The following is a 23395-nucleotide window of genomic DNA, read 5'->3' as shown; positions in this document are numbered from 1 at the left end:
GTACACTGTGCTTTCACCGTCTTAATTACAGCAACAACCTTCCTGTTCATCGCGGTATGCAACTGTAACACATTGGCTTTGCAGCGTGTGAATTTCACTCAGACAGCGCTCTCCCTGTTTTAGTCACTAACCATTTTGAATAATCTGCTGTGTCCAGAGTAATTTCACTTCAAGATAACACGGTGGCACAGCGGTAGAGTTGCTGCCTTAAAGGGGCTGTCCCACTTGGGCGACCTAATTGGCGAGTTTAGAAGAGTTTGAAGAAATGACGTTGACAACCTCCTTCGAATATGCAGAAGATCTGCTTCGACTATGTTGAAGACCAGCTTCGACTAGCTACAACTAACTTCGGGAAAATTGGTCACCAAATAGTGGAGAGTGAAGACGACCTCCTTCGATCTCCTTCGACCTCCCTTCGACTATGATGAAGACTATCTACGACTACCTTCGACTGCCTTCGATTACCCTCGATTACCTACGAATAACATTACGACCTACTACGACTAAACCTACGAGTAAAAAAAGTATCGATTTTTTCCATGTTGACCTTTTTTTACTCGCGGGCATTTTTCAACATGTTGAAAAATACACCGCGACCTAGCTGAGGCCTCGAGTACACGGGGACTACTCTCGAGCATGAAGGAGAGTTACAAAGACCTCCCACGACCTTGTGTCGACCATGCTGCGAGTATGAGTCGAGTGCAAACTCGCCAGAAATCGCAGATTAGGTCGCCCAAGTGGGACAGCCCCCTTTACAGCGCCAGAGACCTGGGTTCAATCCTGACTATGGGCTAGTTTGTACATTCTCCCCATGACCACGTGGGTTTTCCCTGGGTGCTCCGGTTTCCTCCCATATTCCAAAAATGTACAGGTTTGCAGGTTAATTGGCTTTGACAAAGACTGTAAATATCGCTATTTCACAATATCTACGAAAATGGTATTTGACGCTGGTGCACGGGGTGATCACTGGTCGGCGCGGACGCGGTGGGACGAAGGGCCTGTATCCCACTGTATCTCTAAACTAAACACTACAATAACATTTCCTAGAGCAAAACACGAAGTGCAGGAGTAACTCAGCGAGTCAGGCAGCATGAACTGTCTCCCACAATTGAGCTGAAAGCTGCAAGTGAAGGTTAGGACAGCGGCAACTTTTCCGATGAAGACCGATTGCATTCCACTGCATCAGTAGATCTTCGAGCTCACTGAGCTCTTTCAAGTTGGAATCCCCATTGGGAATTTTACCAAACAGGCCTGGTTCTGTATCTGACAGCAAAGATTAAGCTACCAGCTCTAACGGGCAACCCATAGCTCCCTGGAGCCTTGCTGACATCACGTGCAGCTGAATGCAGACAAAAGGCACACATTTGCAAGTTTTATTTGAATGCACCTATTGGGAACATAGAGAGTGATGATTAAATCTAGCCTTACCTCCCCCACCCCTATGACATTTAAAATAATTTTATTAAATTGTAGGTAACTCAAATAGGACTTTAATTACAATGTGCTCAGAGGGTGATGTTCGACTGTAGCAACGTAAACCTTTTATCATGGCAATAAGTTGACATCAAATTAACACAGAAAAAAAAAGTATGCCAGCAACATCTGAGTTTGTTTTGACTTTAAGCTTTTAATCTAAAAAAACCTCGCCCCCACTAGCACAGTCCATCTGACAGCCAACTTAATGACCTTGACTAAAGATTTACAAGCCACTTCATTCTTACTATTCTGCAAATTTTACTTCAATGTTATGCCATGCATTTAAATCATTTTTCATTGCCCTTCTCCTTAAATATAAAATTTATCCATTCAGGAGCTGGGGAAGACAGTAATGAAATCCACATCTTTAGCAGTCAGGATATCATAAATATCGTATATAATTCTCAGTAAAGATAGATTGAGTTTTATGAAGATCTGGTCCAGGTTATGGAATTAAGTTGTTGACCCCAATATAAAGAGGAGCAACTTCATGCAACCTTGATATTCTACTTGTTGACCAAGTTCCATTAGAACTGACCTACTTTTAGAACAGCAAAAGAACAGGCCCTTCGGCCCACAATGTCCATGCTGAACATGACGCCAAGACCATCTCTTATTCACCTTTGCATAATCCATATCCTTCCATTCCCAACATATCCATTTGCCTATCCAAAGGCTTCTTAAATACCACTATTGCACCTGCCTCAATCCCCAAACCTGACAGCGTCTTCCAGGCACTCACCATCCTCTGGAAGAAAGATATCCTGCACATCTCCTATTCATTATTGTCACGTATATCGAGGTACAGTGAAAAGCATTTTTGTTGCACGCTATCCAGTCAGCAGAAAGACTATACACAATTACGATCAAGCCGCCCACAGTGTACAGATATAAGATAGAGAGAATAACGTTTAGTGCAATATAAATTCCAGTTAAGTCCAGTAAATGATAGTCCAAGAGTCTCCAATGAGTTGATGGTTGGTCACGACCGCTCTCTAGTTGGGGATAGGATGGTTCAGTTGCCAGATAACAGCTGGGAAGAAACTGCCCCGGAATCTGGAGGTGTGCATTTCCACACTTCTATACCTCTTGTGTTTAAGAAGGAACTGCAGATGCTGGAAAATCGAAGGTAGACAAAAGTGCTGGAGAAACTTAGCGGGTGCAGCATCTATTGAGCGAAGGAAATAGGCAACGTTTCGGGCCGAAACCCTTCTTCAGACTGATGTAGGGTGGGGGGGGGGGAGAGAAAAAAGGAGAAAGGAAGAGGAGGAGCCCGAGGGCTGAGGGAGAGCTGAGAAGGGGAGGAGACAGCAAGAGTCTCGACATGAAACGTCACCCATTCCTTCTCTCCAGAGATGCTGCCGGTCCCACTGAGTTACTCCAGCTTTGTGTCCATCTTCAAATGACGTCACGCGCTCCAGACGGCTGTGCGTGCGCATGTAATCGCGCCCGACCTTCGCGGGACCATCGCGGCTCAACGCAACCACGAGGTCGTGTAATTTGCGTGCCAAGGACATGTAAGTGGGACAGGCCCTTTAGTCACTGGACTGGAAGCCAGACTCGGCAACCACTATACAGAGTCAAATTCACCACTATTAAAGTGTCAAATTCAAATCCCATTGTGGCAGCTGGAAAACTGCAATACAAATAATTAAGAAAGCCTAGTCTCCATGAAACTAAACCCGAGATCATCATACAAACACAACTGACACAATAATGTAATTCACAGAACAGAACTCTGCCGTCCTTGCCCCATCTTATTTGTACGTCACTTCAGACCGACACCAATGAGGTTTAACCTGAACTGAATCTAGAATTCAGGAACTAACTACAGACAACCAACAAATGACAGTAACTGCAGCAATGTCCAGGATCAATGAATGAGTAAATATAAAAGTTGTGGGTGTACACACACCTCGAACATCATCAACATTCACAGGTCCTCACACTGCCACCACACATTCTTTCCCAAGTCCTTAAGTTGTTACTATCTTCAAACATATCATTAGGAGTAAATGCTTTATTCAACCCAGTTCAAGCTTTTACCATTAGCAGATCCATATTTAATACCTTTAATAGCTCTTTTGTAAAGTCCTTCCCTCCGTTCAATCCATCCAAATTGTTAATGAAGTCTTGGCAGGTCATCTTCTTCCCAATATTCTGAAATATTGAAAGAATTGCAAAGGTTAACACACGATGGATGTGTCAAAGCAGTCAGAACAGCCAAGATATTTTTAAAAATCATTTCAGAACCAGCACCAATCGCCAGGACCAAGAATTCGTTCTCTGTCCAATGTTTGATTAATATAGCAATAAAATATTGTAGCTGTTAGAAGCCCAAAGTAAAATAGAGCATGGCAAGTCACAAAGTGCTGGAGTAACTCAGAGGGCCAATAGGCATCTCTGGGGAACTTGGATAGGTGATGTTTTTTTGGGTCCCAACCACAAGCATTGCCTATCCGTGTTCTCCAAAGATGCTGCTTGAATCGCTGAGATACTCCGAGCAATTTGCGTCTTTTTTGTAAACCAGCATCAGCAATAACTTGTGCCTTCATAAAACAGAACATGTTGGAGATACTCACAAGCCAGGAATTAATTGTGCGGAAAACAATAGAGCTAAAATTTCAGATCAGTGCAAACACCCTTAAAAAAGGTAATTATCCTGAGGTAGACACAAAATGCTGGAGTAACTCAGCTGGACAGGCAGCATCTCTGGAGAGAAGGAATGGGACATTTCAGGTCGAAACCATTCTTCAGACCGACTTGCTTATCTCTCTCCACACTTTACCCGACCTATTGCAATGTTCTGGTTGGAAATGTAAAGAAATCCAATTCTGGTCAACATCATTACATTGCTATAACAGTACAGTATTGCATGTTGAGGCTTTAAAACTTCCAGCAAAACCAACATATCTGCAAATTGTCTCCAACTGCATGACTTTGTTTGAGAAGTAGGCACGCCTACATGATTAGTGTCCAATAACAACAACAATGTAAACACAGCCAGGGAGAAAAGAGTACGGTCTGAGTTTCATGAAACATTAGACCAGGATTTCCAAAATTAAACTTTACATTTTCTTTTCCTGTTCTCTCTGGAGATCATGTGGCTTCACAGACTCTGAACTAATCACTATAGCATGTGACAGATTGAAAATCGTTTCCCGTTTGCCACTGATTGTACCAAAGCCACACGTGCAAACTAATTTGCATTTAAGTAGAGTAAACTTTAGAATCAAAAGGCACAGCATGATGAAGCTGGTCGTAAAGCAACAAAGATCATCTCCAGCCAGATACAACTGGTTTCTTATTGTTAGGCCTATTCAATATCAGAGATAACTTAATTACAATCATTGAAAAATCAAAAACAATTCTAGAGAAGTTGCAGTCATGCAGCACAGAAACAGGCCATTCGGCCCGACTTGCCCTTACCAACAGAATGCCCCATCTGCCCACATATGGCCCATATCTCTCCAAACCCCTCCTATCTCTACAAATGTTATTATAGACCCTGCCTCCACTAGGTGCTCGTTCCATACACCCATCTCCCTCAGTGGAAAAAGGTACCCCTCAGATTCTTATTAAGTCTTTCATCTCTCACCTTAAACCTATGATCCCTAGTTCATGATTCCCCTATTTTGGATTAATGACGGTGCATTTACCGCATCTATTCCACTCATGATCTTATACAGCGCAAGGCCCAACTTAAATTGAAGGAACAGCACCTCATTTCACTTGGGTAGCTTACACCCCCCAGCAGTTTGAATATTGACTTCGCTAACTTCAAGTAACCCTTGCTTTCCCTCTCCCTCTATCCCTCCCCATCCTAGTTCTCAGACTAGTTAGATTGTCCTCCTGATCACATTTTTACAGATTGTATGCCTCGTTGTCACGTTCTCCTCAACTAACAATGATCTATTCTACACATTCCTTGAACTTCATTCCTTTTGATCTCTTGTTTTCACACCTTACCCTTCCATATCTCTATCTCCCTCCCCTGACTCTCAGTCTGAAGAAGGGTCTCGACCCAAAAAGTCACCCATTCCTTCTATCCAGAGACACTGCCTGTCCCGCTGAAGTGCTTGCATTTTGTGTCTATTTGTAGCTCTTCGTTTCTATCCTACGCCTCCTTTTCTCGTTAATTAATAAAGCAACACACACTCTTCTTTTACCAACACCTCCTTCTTGCCTGCAACGTCTGTACCCAGGAACATTAAGCTGTCAGTCCTATCCCTCTCTTAGCCAGGTTTCTATAATGGGTGCAATGTCCCAATCGCCTGTAACTATCTATGCTGTGTTCATCCATATTACTCATCAGGACTCTCATGAAATTCAGTCCTTCTTCACTCACTGCGGTGTTCCTACCTATCCTGTCCACTGAACTTTCATCACCTTTCTGACCAGCTCCCAAGCCTCTCACTTGTCTCACTCCTGCATTGGATCCCAGCCCCCTGCCAATCTAGTTTAAACCACCCATGTTGCACTATCAAACCCACCTGCCAGAATATCGGTTCCTCTCCAGTTACGGTGCAACCCATCCCCCTTGTACAGGTAACCTTTGCCTCAGAAGGGAACTCAATGATCCAAAAAATCAGAATCTCAGTCTCCTGCACCAACTCGTCAGCCGTGCATTCATCTGTCCTATCTTCCTATTCCTACCCTCACTAGAACATGACACCTGGAGCAATCCGGAGATCACTACCCTAGACGCCTGCTTTTTAACCTTTTGTCTAACCTTTTCACAGGGCTTCTTCCCATTTCCTTCCCACATAATTTGCGCCAAGGTGCACAACAACCTCTGACTGCTCATCCTCCTCCTCGAGAATGTTGTGAAGGCGATCCGAGACATCCTGGACCAGGGGTGGGGAACCTGCGGCCTTCTAGGCCATTAAGTGCGGCCTTTTGAATGAATCCAAATTTTGTCATTGGACAAATAAAATATGTCACAAAATTGAGAATCGCTGTATTTGCAAAGCCTGCTTGGCCTCTTTCTGTGAAAGTTGCAAGCTGTGGGTCACAGTTCCAAGGAGTCTGGACCCTAGATGGAGGTTGAGGATAAGGTGAGGTCCAGATGTCCTTCCTTTTGTTATGTATGAGGGTTTTGCAGAAGAGCCGAGCAGGTTTGCAAATGCATGATTAGGATGAATTAGCTAGCTCTCAACGTAAAGGAACAACTTCACGCAATACTCCAGAAGGAATATATAAATTATTCAATCGCTTTGGATGAATCAACTGATACCACTGACTTGGCACAGGCTTTATACTTCATTCGGGCCATAACAGAAGATTTTCTTTGCTACGAAGAGTTACTCGCTTTGGGCACTCTTATGGGTAGAACACAAGGAATAGATTTCTTCAACAACTTTCAATATAAATGTTGTGAAGTTGGACTGGATTTGGTTAATTTAGTGAGTGTATGTACAGACGGTGCACCTTCCATGACAGAAAAACATGAAGGGTTTATTGCCCAGATAAAAAAGGTATTATCAGATCCAGATGCTATCATTTCTTTGCATTGTATCTCACATCAGCAAATGCTTGAATTTTTTGCCACATCATAAATAGACTTAGTTTTACCTCTGTGCTAAATCTACTATATTAAGTGACACTTTGAAACAAGTTATAAGTATTGTTAACTATATTCGTGCAAATGCAACACTGCATTGCCAGTTTCATAATATGCTAAAGTTGGACGATGAGGCATTCAGTGTGGATTTGCCATATCATTGTAAAGTGTATTAGGTTTTATCTTTGCGAGAACAGATAATTAAATTTCATGAAGAACAGAATCAGCAATGTAAATTATTGAAAGAAGATTTCTATAGAAATACTGCATTTCTGTGTGATATCATGTCATTGCAAAATGACTTGAATGTTTCTTTGCAAGGTAAAACTAAGTCTATATATGATGTGGCAAATACTCAAGCATTTCTAAAAAAGCTATCCTTTTTTCAAAACTGTTCTTCGAAATGAAATTTCGGATTAATTTTTTCCCGTTAGCGAAGGTCATTGATGAGCAGGAGGATTCATGCGAATCATTTGAAGAATACGCAGCTGTTATAGACTTATCAAAGAATACAATGAAAGGTTCACTGAATTTGAGAATCATGACATCACACTCAAATTAGCATTTCAACCTCACGTCTCCAAGACTCCTAAAGAACTACAGATGGAATTGATGAACTCTCAGAAGATGACATTTTAAAGTCCTTATTTGACGCTAAAGGGACTGTCCCACTTGGGTGACCTAATTGGTGAGTTTAGAAGAGTTTGAAAAAATGACATGTTGAAGACCTCTTTCGACCATGTTGAAGACCAGCTTCGACTAGTTACGACTAACTTCGGGAAAATTGGACACCGAATAGTGGAGAGTGAAGATGACCTCCTTCGACCTCCCTTCGACTGTGATGAAGACTATCTACGACTACCTTCGACGACCCTCGATTACCTATGACTAACATGCCGACCTACTACAACTAAACCTTGGAGTAAAAAAAGTAGCTTTTTTTTTCATTGGCGACTTTTTTTACTCACGGGCATTTTTTAACATATTGAAAAAATGCCGCGACCTAGCTGAGGCCTCGAGTACGCGGAGACCACTCGCGAGCATGAAGGAGAGTTACGAAGACCTCCTACGACCTCGTGGTGACCATGCTGCAAATATGAGTCGAGGGCAAACACACCAGAACTCGTGGATTAGGTCGCCCATATGGGACAGGTCCTTAAGAAAGATCTGATTGAAATATGGAAAAATGCAGTAGAATACCCACGTCTTCGGCAACATGCAAGAAAAATGCTTTCTTACTTTTCAACCACTTATTGCTGCAAATCTACATTCTCCTACCTAACCCAAATCAAGATGCCCTTAAGGTCACAAATGACGGATACCCATCTAGAAGATCAGCTGAAACTGCGTACCTCCATGTTACAACCAAATATTCAAATGCTTTCCCACAAAAAGCAGTCACAACAAAGTCATTAAAAGATTTGTTAACTTTAGAATTAACATTTTTTTCATTTTCTTGAAGGTAGTACATAGTAGTTAGATTTTTACAAAATAATGTACATTTTGAAGTATATCTAATTGAAGTTTCTTGGATGCGGCCTTATTAGATTACAGCTAACTTGATGCGGCATTTCAACATGAAAAGGTTCCCACCCGTCCTGGACCCTGCAACCAGGAAGGCAACAGACATAGATACATAGACAATAAGTGCAGGAGTAGGCCATTCGGCCCTTCGAGCCAGCACTGCCATTCATTGTGATCATGGCTGATCATCCACTATCAGTACCCCATTCCTGCCTTCTCCACATATCCCTTGATTCCACTAGCCCTAAGAGCTCTATATAACTCTCTTATGAATGTATCCAGTGAATCTGCCACCACTGCCTTCTGAGGCAGAGAATGCCACAAATTCACCACTCTCTGGGTGAAAAAAGATTTTCTTCATCTCAGTTCTAAATGGCCTACCCCTTATTCTTAAACGGTTCTGGACTTAAACGGCCCCTGGTTCTGGACTCCCCCAACATCGGGAACATGTTTCCTGCATCTAGCTTGTCCAATCCCTTAATAAGATCCCCTCTCATCCATCTAAATTTCAGTGAATACAAGCCCAGTTACTCATTCTTTCATCATATGACAGTCCCGCCTACCCGGGAATTAACCATGTGAACCTACGCTGCACTCCCTCAATAGCAAGAATGTCCTTCCTCAAATTAGGCCATCCTCGAGTCTTGATTGCTGCCACAGAATCTCCTGCCTGCCTCTCTAGCGAGCATCCCACCACTAAGGACCTGGAGAAAACCCACACAGTCACGGGGAGTATGTACAAACTCCGTACAGACACCATCTCATAGTCAGAAACAAATCCGGGACCCTGGTGCTGTATGGCAGCAAGTCTACTGCTGCATTACTGTGCTGCCCTCTAGGTAAGATTCCCAGCATTGCAGTGGTTAGACTTAGCAAAGAATCCAAACTCTTCAAAACTTTTGTCTCATACCATCTGTCTTTATATCTCTGGCATTTTACATTCTATCACAATAACATTCTATCTTTACATCTCTGGCCTGTCCAACCATCTGCCTATCAAACCCCATCCCTCCCAGCATCCATATCCACCTATTACCTGTGTTCAAGAAGGAACTGCAGATGCTGGAAAATCGAAGGTACACAAAAATGCTGGAGAAACTCAGCGGGTGCAGCAGCATCTATGGAGCGAAGGAAATAGGTGAGGTTTCGGGCCGAAACCCTTCTTCAGACGAAGAAGGGTTTCGGCCCGAAACCTCACCTATTTCCTTCGCTCCATAGATGCTGCTGCACCCGCTGAGTTTCTCCAGCATGTTTGTGTACCTTCCACCTATTACCTGCCAGGCTTTGTCCTGCCCCTCCTTTCTCCGTCCCACTCCCCCCACCCCCCCCCCCCCCTACAATCAATCTGAAGAAGAATCCCGAAACGTCACCTATCCAAGTTTCCAGAGATGCTGCCTGGCCCGCTGAGTTATGCCAGCTAGCACTTTGAAACATAGAAAATAGGTGCAGGAGGAGGCCCTTCGAGCCAGCACCGCCATTCATTGTGATCATGGCTGATCGTCCCCTATCAATAACCTGTGCCTGCCTTCTCCCCATATCCCTTGACTCCACTAGCCCCTAGAGCTCTATCTAACTCTCTCTTAAATCCATCCAGTGATTTGGCCTCCACTGCCCTCTGTGGCAGGGAATTCTATAAATTCACAACTCTCTGGGAGAAAAAGTTTTTTCTCACCTCAGTCTTAAATGACCTCCCCTTTATTCTAAGACTGTGGCCCCTGGTTCTGGACTCGCCCAACATTGGGAACATTTTTCCTGCATCTAGCTTGTCCAGTCCTTTTATAATTTTATATGTTTCTATAAGATCCCCCTCATCCTTCTAAACTCCAGTGAATACAAGCCTAGTCTTTTCAATCTTTCCTCATATGACAGTCCCGCCATCCCAGGGATCAATCTCGTGAACCTACGCTGCATTGCCTCAATCACAATAATAATAATAATAAATTGAATTTATATAGCGCTTTTCAGGGACTCAGTCGCTTTACAAGGCAAGGCAAAAAACAAAAACAAAAACAAAACAAACCAAAAAATGAGCAACAATTCAAGCACAGATGAAAAGGGAGGGGGACGTGGGGCTAAGGATAGGCAGAGGTGAAGAGATGGGTCTTGAGGCGGGACTGGAAGATGGTGAGGGACTCAGAATTGCGGATCAGTTGGGGGAGGGAGTTCCAGAGCCTGGGAGCTGCCCTGGAGAAGGCTCTGTCCCCAAAACTGCGGAGGTTGGATTTGTGGATGGAGAGGAGACCGGCTGATGTGGATCTGAGGGACCGTGAGGGTTGGTAGGGGGAGAGGAGGTCAGTGAGATATGGGGGGGCCAGATGGTGGAGGGCTTTGTAGGTGAGGACCAGGATTTTGTAGGTGATCCGGTGGGAGATGGGAAGCCAGTGAAGTTGTTTGAGGACTGGAGTGATGTGGTGCCAGGATTTGGTGTGGGTGATGAGTCCACAAGGATGTCCTTCCTCAAATTAGGAGACCAAAACAGTACACAATACTCTAGATGTGGTCTCACCAGAGCCCTATACAACTGCAGAAGAAACTTTCTGTCCCATTTCCTCTGCGGTGGGGAAGTGGTGCCATCTGTAGGCACTACTGATCAACTACACCTGAAGCAGCTGCAGTTACTTTATGACAACAAATTCTCTTTGATAAAATGAAATGAAAAGGGGGTTGAAAATTCTGTTGCAGTAAAGATGCTTTACTCTAATTTTTGCCTGCAGCAATGACACGTGGATAGAGGTGAACAACTGCAATACAACAGCCCTGTTCATTCACAAGGTAAATAAGGCTGATTTGGTTTTCTAGGGTTGTGGGTTCATGTCAAAGGGCAAGGTGCTGACAAGCATACAATTCCGATACAAAATCGCATTGCTCATGTCAAGGTATTTTATTCTATTTGCAAACAAATATGTGACAGAGTATTCGGAATAGTGACATTTCGGGTCGAGATCCTTCTTCAGACAAGGAAAGGGAAACAAGAGATATAGAAGGTACATAAAACAAATGCATGAAAGATATGCAAAAAGCAACAAGGGCCAAGGAAGGGTAGAGCCTACAATGCTTCATTGTCGTCTGTGCGGCAGGTGATACAGACAGTGTGATGAAAGGTCTCAACGCGAAACATCACCTATTCCTTTTCTCCAGAGATGCTGCCTGATCCTTAATTACTCCAGCTTTGTGTAAAACAGCATCTGCCGTTCCTTCCTACACATGTGACCAGACTTGATTTTCTTCAATGAGGATCACACCAGCCCTGCCAGATCCACACAAAAATTAGAGTAGGAAAAAAATCTCAGACCTTAGTGTCAATCTCTCATTTCAGGTTAGTTTAGTCAATTGTCACATGTAACAAGGTACAGTGAAAAGCTTTTTGTTGCGTGCTAACCAGTCAGTGGAGAGACTACACATGGTTACTATTGAGCTGTCCACAGTGTACAGATACATGATAAAGGGAATATTGGTTATTGCAAAATAATGTGTAGTAAAGTCCGATTAAAGACAGTCTGAGGGTTTTCATTGAGGTGGATGGTAGATGAGGACTGCTCTCTAGTTGGTGATAGAATGGTTCAATTGTCTGATAATAGCAGGGAATAAACTGTCCCTGAATCTGGAGGTGCGTGTTTTCACACTTCTGTACCTCTTGCCCGAGAAGGGGTGACCAAGATGAGACATCCTTGATTATGCTGGTGGCCTTGCCGAAGCAACGTGAAGTGTTGATGGAGTTAGTGGAAGAGGGGTTAAAGTCCAGTAAGTGATGGGTGGATACAGGAGATGGGGTTTGATAGACAGGTGGTTGGACTAAGGCTAGAGATGAAAAGACAAAAAAGGGTGTGAGATAAGCCAATAAGGATAGAAAGGGCACGAAATGTGAAGACAGAAGAATATAGGTGGAAGGGGAAGATAAAGGAGAAGTCCTGCCCTAGCTTTCTTCCTGCAATCATCTGAAGATGGGTCCTGACCCAAAACGTCACTTTGTGTCTTTTTTTGCAAACCAACATCTGCAGTTCCTTGTCTCTTTGACTAGCAATGGAGATAGAAGCCTTTTGAATTATAAGGGGGCCCAAATCCATCTTGAATTAATCACATTCACATCCTTGTTTTAAGAGGGTCTAAAGCTCCAACTGTGTGACACCAATAGAATCAAGAATGCTGTTAATACAAAGTGCTGTTCATCCACAGTCTGATACAATTCTTGCAATGCCTGTGACAGGATCCCAAGTGAGAACGAGAACTTAAAACCAGTGCGATAAATTAATTTACAAACTGTGCATGGTCTGTGAATGTTGAATCCATTTACTAAATATCTTGTTTCCTACCTGAGCCAAGGTCGAAACGCCGAAGCTATTTAACGAGAGCAGAGATTCAACAGACATTAACAATAAGGGTGGTCTGATGCTCTGTACTCTTGCACTGTCTTTTCCCCAATGTAATACGATTGATAGTGTGCTATTTATACCAAATACATTTACATCGCCTATCCGGTTATGCATTGGCGTTGCAAATTGCACAGCAGTCAATTGTACAGCAAATATAATGACTGCACAAGTTCAAAAGAGTCCATAGATTTTTCTTCATGAAGTGGAAGAATGCACTCTTTGTAATATTTATTCCAAGTTGAAAAAAAAACAACCCCATTCCCTGTCAACAGTGTTTGCTAATGACTCTGGCACATTACACACAAAAATAATAATTCTGGAAGCATGGGTGAGATACGTGAAGGAGCAGAATCTTTATGAAGAAAGATGGTGAATAAATTAATTCGACAATCATATGATTGAGTGGTCTAAAAAAAGTGCAAAAAGCAATGATGTTATTAAATCAGGCAAAGACAAGATTAGATTGACAGCAATGACTCTCAATCCAAATCAGTCAACTGTGAACAGAATTCATTTTAGTAACAATATTTGCTGATAACCACGTTGACGGATCTGGGACAAAGTGAATAAATAAATATGTTGCTGGATTCCTTCACAGCGTGCACTGTAAACTGAACTAGCAATTCTGAGGAAATATTATGACGACCATGGATGGCAAAGCAATTTGATTCAATTTAGGCAAATTAAGCGTGAAGACTGCATTCTAAATATAGAACTACACATTAGAATCAAATTAGGAAATTATTAATCCTAATAGGCAACACTTTGCGGATTCAATATTATTAAATATGAGGGGATTATAAAATCATGAGGGGAATAGATAGGGTTGATGCACAGTATCTTTTTCCCAGAGTAAGATTCAGGGACAGTTTATTTCCAGCTGTTATCAGGCAAATGAATCATCCTATCAACAACTGGAGAGTTAAAGGGAATAAAGGTTATTCCCTTTATCATGTATCTGTGCACTGTGGATAGCTCATTGTAACCACGCATCGGCTTTCCGATGACTGGTTAGCACGCACGCAACAAACGCTTTGCACTGTACCTCGGTACACGTGACAATAAACCTAACTAAGAGTACGTGACTCAGTAACCAGAGGACATTGGTTGAAGGTGAGAGGGGAAAGATTTAATAGGGGAGGAGCAACTTTTCCACACAAAGGGTGATAGATATATGGAACAAGCTGCCAGGGGAAGTAGAAACAAGGACCTGCAAATGCTGGTTAGTAAGGAAAGAGAAAGAAACACAAGTAACTTAGCAGGTAGGCAAAAATGCTGGAGAAACTCAGCGGGTGAGGCAGCATCCATTGAGCGAAAGAAATAGGCAACGTTTCCTATTTCCTTCGCTCCATAGATGCTGCCTCACCCGCTGAGTTTCTCCAGCACTTTTGTCTACCTTCAATTTTCCAGCATCTGCAGTTCCTTCTTAAACACAGAGTAACTTAGCAGGCCTGGCAGCATCCATGAAGAACATGTACAGGGGCAGTTTCAGATCTTGAATCTTCTTCAGAATGAAGAAGAGTCCCAACGCGAAAAGTCTCAAATCCATGTTCTTCAGGGATGCTGCCAGACCTGCTGAGTTACTCCAGCTTTTTACGACTTTGCCAGGGGAGGTAGTTGGTACTATAACAACATTTAAAAGACATATGGATAGGATCAGAAAGGTTTAGAGGGATAGACAATAGGTGCAGCAGTAGCCATTTGGCATTTCGAGCCAGCACCGCCATTCAATATGATCATGACTGATCATCCACAGTCAGTAACCCGTTCCTGCCTTCTCCCCATATCCCCTGACTCAGCTATCTTTAAGAGCTCTCTCTTGCTCTTTTGAAAGTATCCAGAGAATTGACCTCCACTGCCTTCTGAGGCAGAGAATTCCATAGATTTACAACTCTCTGGGTGAAAAAGTTTTTCCTCATCTCCGTTCTAAATGGCCTACCCCATATTCTTAAACTGTGGCCCCTGGTTCTCGATTCCCCCAACATCGGGAACATGTTTCCTGCCTCTAGCGTGTTCAAACCTTTAATAATCTTTTATGTTTCAATAAGATCCGCTCTCATCCTTCTACATTCCAGAATATACAAACCCAGCCACTCCATTCTATCAACATATGACAGTCCCGCCATCCCAGGAATTAACTTTGTAAGCCTACGCTGCACTCCCTCTATAGCAAGAATGTCCTTCCTCAAATTTGGAGAACAAAACTGCACACAATACTCTGTGTGGTCTCACTAAGGCCCTGTACAACTGCAGAAGGACCTTTTTGCTCCTATATTCAACTCCTCTTGTTATGAAGGCCAACATGCCTTCAGCTTTCTTCACTGCCTGCTGTGCCTGCATGCTTACTTTCAGTGACTGATGAACAAGGACCCTCAGATCTTGTTGTACTTCCCCTTTTCCCAACTTGACACCATTCAGATAATAAACTGCCTTCTGTTTTTGCCATTGAAGTGGATAACCCCACATTCAGATGTAACTCTGAACATATGTGCCAAATGCGGGCAGGTGGGATTAGCATAGAAGGGGGATCTTGGTTGGCATGGGCAAGTTGGGCCGAAAGGCCTGTTTTGTGACTCTATAACTAAATATCATTTTTTCGTCCCTATAATGTATAAAGTCATCCATTATAATTTAAACTCTCTACCTTTACTATCTAACTATCGGTTCAGATTGCATACACAATAATGGATTCAAATACTTACATGGCCATGGAGGTCTGTATTCAATAACATCAGTGCACAAGTAAGGCAATGGACTCCATCTGTAAAAGGACGGAAAGGCTTGAGTGAGTGTTCAGCCATTGGCAAAGCAGTTCTTGTTCCATAACCCGACAAATCTTGTTTGATTAAACATGTCAACCAACTAATGAACTGAGATATTGTTTATGCACATATTGTTTATGGGACGGCACAGTGGATCAGCGGTAGAGTTGCTGTCTCACAACAGCAGAGACCCAGGCTCAATCCTGACCTGGGGTGCTGTGTAGAGTTTGTATGTTCTCCCTGTGATTGTGTGCGTTTCCACATGGTGCTCCCGTTCCCTCCCACGTTCCAAAGACGTGCAGGTTTGCAGGTTTATTGACTTCCGTAAATTGCCCCAGTGTGTAGGATGGGAAAGTGGGATAACATAGGACTTGTGTACAGGGGCCGATGGTCGGGGTGAACTCGGTGGGCTGAAGGGCCTGTTTCCACACTGCATCTCTAAACTAAACACCTGCAGCACCAACCAAATTTGTCCGAAAGAGTAGTGGGTGCAGAAATCTTGTAACATACAACATTGATTGGCTTACAGCACCCATTCGCCCATGATGTTATCTACATTTCCATCCTTTACACCTCCTTTCTCCAGGTAAAATCAGAGGAGGTCAAGAACGGAACGGCTTTGGGCTGAGATCGTCCAACATCTCACAAGGGATTCACTAACACCACTTTGGAACCTTTCCAAGTGAAAACTCAACCTCAACAGCAGAATTAATGAATATCATTCAAACCATTTACAGGACTCAACATTTAACCGGCCTAAGAGATTGAAGAGTGTATATTTGCCATTTGCCATGATGCAGCAGGTAGAGTTACTGCCTCACAGCGCTGGAGACCCTAGATTCAATCCTGATCTCGGGTGCTGTCTGTGCAGAGTTTGCACAATCTCGATTTCCTCCAACTGCTCCAGTTTCATAACTTATGGGAGCAGAATTAGGCCATTCAGCCCACCAAGTCTACTCTGCCATTCAATCATGGCTGATCTATCTTTCCCTCTCAATCCCATTCTCCTGCCTTCTCCCCATAACCTCTGATACCGTACTAATCATGAATCTGTCAAACTCCGTCTTAAAATTTTCCACTGACAGACTCCACAGCCTTCTGTGGTAATGAATTCCACAAATTAACCACCGTCTGACTAAATACATTTATCTTCATCTCCTTTCTAAAGGTACATCCTTTTATTTGGAGGCTGTGCCCTCTGGTTTTAGATTCTCCCACTAGTGGAAACATCCTCTCTACATCCACACCAACCAGGTCTTTCACTATCCAGTAAGATTTAATGAGGTTCCCCCAACTCTAGCGAGCACAGGCCAAGTGCCATCAAATGCCCATCTTATTAACCCAATCATTCCTGGGATCATTCTCCTGATCCTTCGCTGGATCCTCTCCAACGTCAGCACATCCTCCCGCATCCCAAAGATGTGCAGGTTTACAGGTTAAATGACCTCTGTAAAAATTGCCCCCAGTTTGTAGGAAGTGGATGAGAAAGTGGGATAACATAGAACTAGTGTGAATGGGTGATGGAAGGTCAGCATGGACTTGGTGGGCCAAACGGTCTGTTTCCATAATGTATATCTAAAACTAATCACCAGATATAAACTGGGGCAATAAAATTACTACTTATTCCAAGTAAAATTAGATAATGATACTGCAAACACCAAATCACTTGCACAAGGTTACATTTAATCCATTTATTTAGAGATTCCCAATTTGACAGAAACAATCAATTGGAAAATTATTAAAAATGTAACTGAACATTTTAGACACAAGAAAAACTGAACTGCAGAATTTTGTGTGTCAAAATCGATTGTAATAAATGCACTAAATTCAGCCAATAATACCCAGAAAACTCAATTCAGTATTCTATTTCATGTCAAAATTAACATTTCTACAGTAATAAGAAATAATTGCATTAGAACTAGCTGGGAAAAGCAGGTATTTCTCACCTAGAGAAGGGTTTTGTCATTGAGTCACATCTTATTTTGACAGTATTCTTGCAGTCAAATATTAATCAAAACATTTTGGGAAACTACAAAGCAGCAGGCAACAACAGACCAGGAGGAAGGGAAGCTATTGACTAATGCTCACTTTTACACTCCTGTATTATTTTTAAACGCAGCCACCTTTCTGCATAGGAACAAAATACTGATGGATGTAATGTATCCGGCAGACAGTGGCCTGGTGCCACAAGAGACATGCTTGATCAATTAGTGTACACTAGAACCGCACAAGATGAGGAATGTATCCAACGATGAGAGCTTTTGGAACCATTGAGTCAAACTACTCTTACTACAGTTCCTAACATGCTGTCTTCCAGCTAAAAGCTCAATCGTTGAACGATTTTCTGGAATTGCAAACTACAGGTCTAGAAGTGTGAAAACACACACCTCCAGATTCAGAGGCAGTTTCTTCCCAACTGTTGTCAGGCAACTGAACCTTCCTACCAACAATTAGAGAGCAGCCCTCAGCTACTATCCACCTCATTGAAGACCCTTGGACTATCTTTAATCGGACTTTACCAAGCACTGAACACTATTCCCTTTATCATGTGTCCGTACACTGTGGATGCCTTGATGGTAATCATAGTCTTTGCACTGATTTTTAGCACGCAACAAAAAGATTTTCACTGTACCACAGTATAAGTGACAATAAACTCATTTAAACAAAAGAGCAGCAGTCTTATTTGTGAAAATATCTCCAGATTCCAGTATCCTTTATCACACAATAAACGTGGCAGAGTGGAGAAGGCATAAAATTTAAATGTCAAATAATATTAAGTTCCGTTCTTTCATGCAGCAGCATTATTCACCTTGTCAGCTTCCTATTATTTGAGTTTCACAGAAATAAAATGCTGAGGCACACATCTGCTAAACAGAGAGAGCTCTACAGCAGAGAAAGCGGCCCTTCAGTCCAACTCATCCAAGCTGACCAAGTTGGCTAACCAAGACAATCTCACTTGCCTATGCCAGGGCTACATCCTTCCAAACCATTCCTAATCATGCACGGATCTAAATGTCTTTTATATGTTGTAATTGGACCCGCCTCTACCACTGCCTCTGTCATCTCATTCCATATACACACACCACCCTCGGTGTGAAAATCAACTGAAAAATAAACCCTTCAAAGCAATTGTTTCAACCGGTGGGGTTTACCTGAACATCATTAGCAGATTTGACCTGCCCAGTCAAGTCAAGGCCACTGAGAATTAGAATGCACCAGGTTAAATAAGCAGAATGGCTGGCTGGTTTGGACACTGGAGAGCGCAAGTACTCTAAAGGGCCTGTCCCACTTGGCGACCTAATCCGCAAGTTCTGGCGAGTTTGCCCAAGATTCATATTCGCAGCATGGTCGACACGAGGTTGTAGGAGGTCTTCGTAACTCTCCTTCAAGCTTAAGAGTGGTCTCCACGTACTCTAGGCCTCAGCTAGGTCGCACCGTTTTTTTCAATATGTTCAAAAATGCCCGCGAGTAAAAAAAGGTCGCCATGGAAAAAAATAAATACTTTTTTTACTCGTAGGTTTAGTCGTAGTAGGTCGGCATATTAGTCGTAGGTAATCGAGGGTAGTCGAAGGTAGTAATAGATAGTCTTCATCATAGTCGAAGGGAGGTCGAAGGAGATCGAAGGAGGTCGTCTTCACTCTCCACTATTCGGTGTCCAATTTTCCCGAAGTTAGTCGTAGCTAGTCATAGCTGGTCTTCAACATAGTCGAAGGAGGTCTTCAACATGTCATTTTTTCAAACTCTTCTAAACTCGCTAATTAGGTCACTCAAGTGGGACAGCCCCTTAACTACATTTAAAATACATTTGGACAAGTATATGGATAGGAAAGGTTTAGAGGGATGTGGGCTAAACGAGGGCACGTGGGACTAGTATAGATGGGGCATCTTAGTCAGCATGGGCAATTTGGGCCAAAGGGCCAGTTTCCATGCTCTATGGTTTTGGCTATGCAGGTGGACAAAATGTTGTGTTCAAAATTCTCACTCTGTGTCTAGGTAAGTGAGCTGTTTAAATGTCTCTTGCCTGAAGGAAAAAACTATAACATGAAGAAAAAAAAAACTCCAATGCCTAAAACTGTCAGAATGATTGGATGGCAGATTATGAAAGTTTCACTGTAGTTGTCCACGTGGTCTATGACAACAATCCAGAAACTCAAACCTCGTGGCAGGAGCAGAATGAAAGAAAATGTCTAGTCTACTACCAGACTATTGTAAAGACTAATATGGTTTACCAGGTTTCTGCAGAGGGTAGAAATGTTACATCCTTATTTTGTCTATCCTAATCCACATCTACAGTGATGTTGTCGATTCTTGACCACTCTTTGAAGTGGGCAGCAAGACATTTAGTGCTAAAGGAAACTATGACTAAACCGAGACATAAAGTGCTGGAGTAACTCAACGGGTCAGACAGCACCTTTGCAGAGCATGGATAGGTGACATTTCGGGTTGAGATCCTTCCTCAGACTGACTGTAGGGCGTAGGGGGAGGGGGAAGAGGAGATGAAAGCTGGAAGAGATGAGGGGAAGGACAAAGCCTGGCAGGTAATATGTTGAATACCAACAAAACTGCTAGAATTAGTTATTAAAGATGGGATAGCAGCACATTTGGAAAGTGGTGAAATCATTGGACAAAGTCAGCATGGATTTATGAAAGGTAAACCATGTCTGACGAATCTTATAGAATTTTTCGAGGATGTAACTAGTAGAGTGGATAAGGGAGAACCAGTGGATGTGTTATATCTGGACTTTCAGAAGGCTTTCGACAAGGTCCCACATAAGAGATTAGTTTACAAACTTAAAGCATATGGTATTGGGGGTTCAGTATTGATGTGGATAGAGAACTGGCTGGCAGACAGGAAGCAAAGAGTAGGAGTAAACGGGTCCTTTTCACAATGGCAGGCAGTGACTAGTGGGGTACCGGAAGGCTCAGTTCTGGGACCCCAGCTATTTACGATATATATTAATGATTTGGACGAGGGAATTGAATGCAACATCTCCAAGTTTGCGGATGACACGAAGCTGGGGGGCAGTGTTAGCTGTGAGGAGGATGCTAGGAGGCTGCAAGGTGACTTGGATAGGCTGGGTGAGTGGGCAAATGCAGTATAATGTGGATAAATGTGAGGTTATCCACTTTGGTGGCAAAAACAGGAAAGTAGATTATTATCTGAATGGTGGCCGATTAGGAAAGGGGGAGATGCAACGAGACCTGGGTGTCATGGTACACCAGTCATTAAAAGTAGGCATGCAGGTGCAGCAGGCAGTGAAGAAGGCGAATGGTATGTTAGCATTCATAGCAAAAGGATTTGAGTATAGGAGCAGGGAGGTTCTACTGCAGTTGTACAGGGTCTTGGTGAGACCACACCTGGAGTATTGCGTACAGTTTTGGTCTCCTAATCTGAGGAAAGACATTCTTGCCATAGAGGGAGTACAGAGAAGGTTCACCAGACTGATTCCTGGGGTGTCAGGACTTTCATATGAAGAAAGACTGGATAGACTCGGTTTGTACTCGCTAGAATTTAGAAGATTGTGGGGGGATCTCATAGAAACGTACAAAATTCTTAAGGGGTTGGACAGGCTAGATGCAGGAAGATTGTTCCCGATGTTGGGGAAGTCCAGAACAAGGGGTCACAGTTTAAGGATAAAGGGGAAATCTTTTAGGACCGAGATGAGGAAAACTTTTTTCACACAGAGAGTGGTGAATCTGTGGAATTCTCTCCCGCAGAAGGTAGTTGAGGCCAGTTCATTGGCTATATTTAAGAGGGAGTTAGATGTGGCCCTTGTGGCTAAAGGGATCAGGGGGTATGGAGAGAAGGCAGGTACAGGATACTGAGTTGGATGATCAGCCATGATCATATTGAATGGCGGTGCAGGCTCGAAGGGCCGAATGGCCTACTCCTGCACCTATTTTCTATGTTTCTATGTAAACAGCAGATGGTGGTTTATACCAAAGATAGACACAAAGTGCTAGTGTCTGAAGATGGGTCCCCACCCGAAACATCACCCATCCTTTTACTCCAGAGATGCTGCCTGATCTGCCGAGTTACACTTTGTGTCTCTCTTGGGTAATAGGTTTCTTCCAGGTGAGAGGGTTTTAACTGTTCACACCAACCTGGCAGCAGCACATGTACCAAATTGGCTTCTATGTCACACTCTTATACCAACAACAATATTGCTCTTCCTTCCCTGTTACTAGGTCAGAACCCCAGAACTCTCCACCCTAATTAGCACTCCATAAGTACCTCCTCCTCTGCACAGATTCAAGGTTCACCGGAACCTTCTCAAAAAGTAATTAGGGATAGGCAATAAATGCATTATAAGACTAAAATCATAAAAGCACAAGTAAAAAGAGTAACTGAACACTGCCTGCCCATGCACCACTGGTCATTAAGACCTACCTTGTGAAGGAATAGAGCACCGGTTACACTGATAATATCTGTTGGAGAAGTGGATCAGAACCCGCTCCCGTTCCTGAGTCTCTCCCATTAGTGCAAATGCTTTCAAGAAAAATCTGCAACAGAATAAAAAGGCATTAAGCAGAACAATCATCGAGTGCTCCTCAATAAATATTTGATGTCCAATCGTAATAAAGACCACCGCAGACTAAACAAATCTAACTTTTTTTGTCTTTAAATATCAGCAGAATCCTCCCAAGTACGGTAAGTCAAGCATCAAATCTGAGGGGCATTTTGCCCAAGCGGTACAGTGCCACAGCGGTAGAGTTGCTGCCTTACAGCGCCAAAGACCCTGGTTCGATCCTGACCATGGGTGCTGTCTGTACGGAGTTTGTAAGTTCTCCCTGTGACTGCATGGGTTTTCTCCGGGTGCCCTGATTTCCTCCCACACTCCAAATACATGTTTTTACCAAAGTTTTGTAGGTTAATTCCCTTTGGTGTAAATTGCTCCTAGTGTGTGGGATAGTGCTAATGTACGGGGTGATCTCTGGTCGTCGTGGACTCGGAGGGCTTAAGGGCCTGTTTCCGCATTGCATCTCTAAAGTCTAAAGTCCTTGCCTGCAAAAACCATCTGACCTTTCAGTATTCAGGTACTGGTCTCACCCACAGTGTCATCTCCAGCATCTCGGCCGGCACAAGCACGTGTGGCAAAGATCACATCCAATTACGAATAAAACTACTTGAATAAGGGTGCCCTTCCTTCAAATTCTCATTGTTACTTTACTCAACAAGGTTACTTTACTAGATAGCACATCACACTACCTCCATAATCAAACCAAGAGTTTTTAGTTTTAGAGATACAGCGTGGAAACAGGCTCTTCTGTCCGCTAAATTTACACCGACCAGCGATCACCTGTACACTAGTTCTATCCTACACACTATGGACAATTTACAGAAGCCTGTGCATCTCTGGAACACGGGAGGAACACGATCCGAACACTAGGGGCAATTTACTTATTTTACCGAAGCCAATTAACCTACAAGCCTGCACATCTTTGGAATGTGAGAGGAAACCGGAGGACCCGGAGAAAACCCACGCAGTCACAGGGAGAACATACTAGCTCCACACAGACAGCATCCGAGATCAGGATCAAAACCGGGTCTCTGGTACTGTGCAGATATTACTGATGGCCTGCCAGGGACAGGGCTAGATAACCGAGACACTCCATTGACACTTGTGCAGTTGGGAAGAGTTTTAGGCATTACGGCCAATCTTACATACATTAAGCGAGCACCAGAGAGAGCTCTGGCC

The 23395-nt window shown here is 43.2% G+C and overlaps 1 protein-coding gene across 12 annotated transcripts in view; it reads right to left on the bottom strand.

Moving 5' to 3' along the window:
* psd3 (pleckstrin and Sec7 domain containing 3) overlaps positions 1–23395 on the bottom strand; it is a 480227-nt gene that overhangs the window by 138708 nt on the left and 318124 nt on the right. For all 12 annotated transcript variants that reach the window (XM_033021839.1, XM_033021856.1, XM_033021848.1 and 9 more), the window contains 3 exons: positions 22087–22199; positions 15636–15694; positions 3547–3636 (listed from right to left, as the gene is read on the bottom strand). In XM_033021839.1, coding sequence (XP_032877730.1) covers positions 3547–3636; positions 15636–15694; positions 22087–22199 — 262 coding nt within the window. The remainder of the gene's footprint in view (positions 1–3546; positions 3637–15635; positions 15695–22086; positions 22200–23395) is intronic.

The sequence above is a fragment of the Amblyraja radiata genome, chromosome 1 (assembly GCF_010909765.2).
Source record: "Amblyraja radiata isolate CabotCenter1 chromosome 1, sAmbRad1.1.pri, whole genome shotgun sequence".
NCBI classification, from domain to species: domain Eukaryota; kingdom Metazoa; phylum Chordata; class Chondrichthyes; order Rajiformes; family Rajidae; genus Amblyraja; species Amblyraja radiata.
Note: the sequence above shows the minus strand (reverse complement) of the source record. Positions and strands in the feature narration are given on the sequence as shown.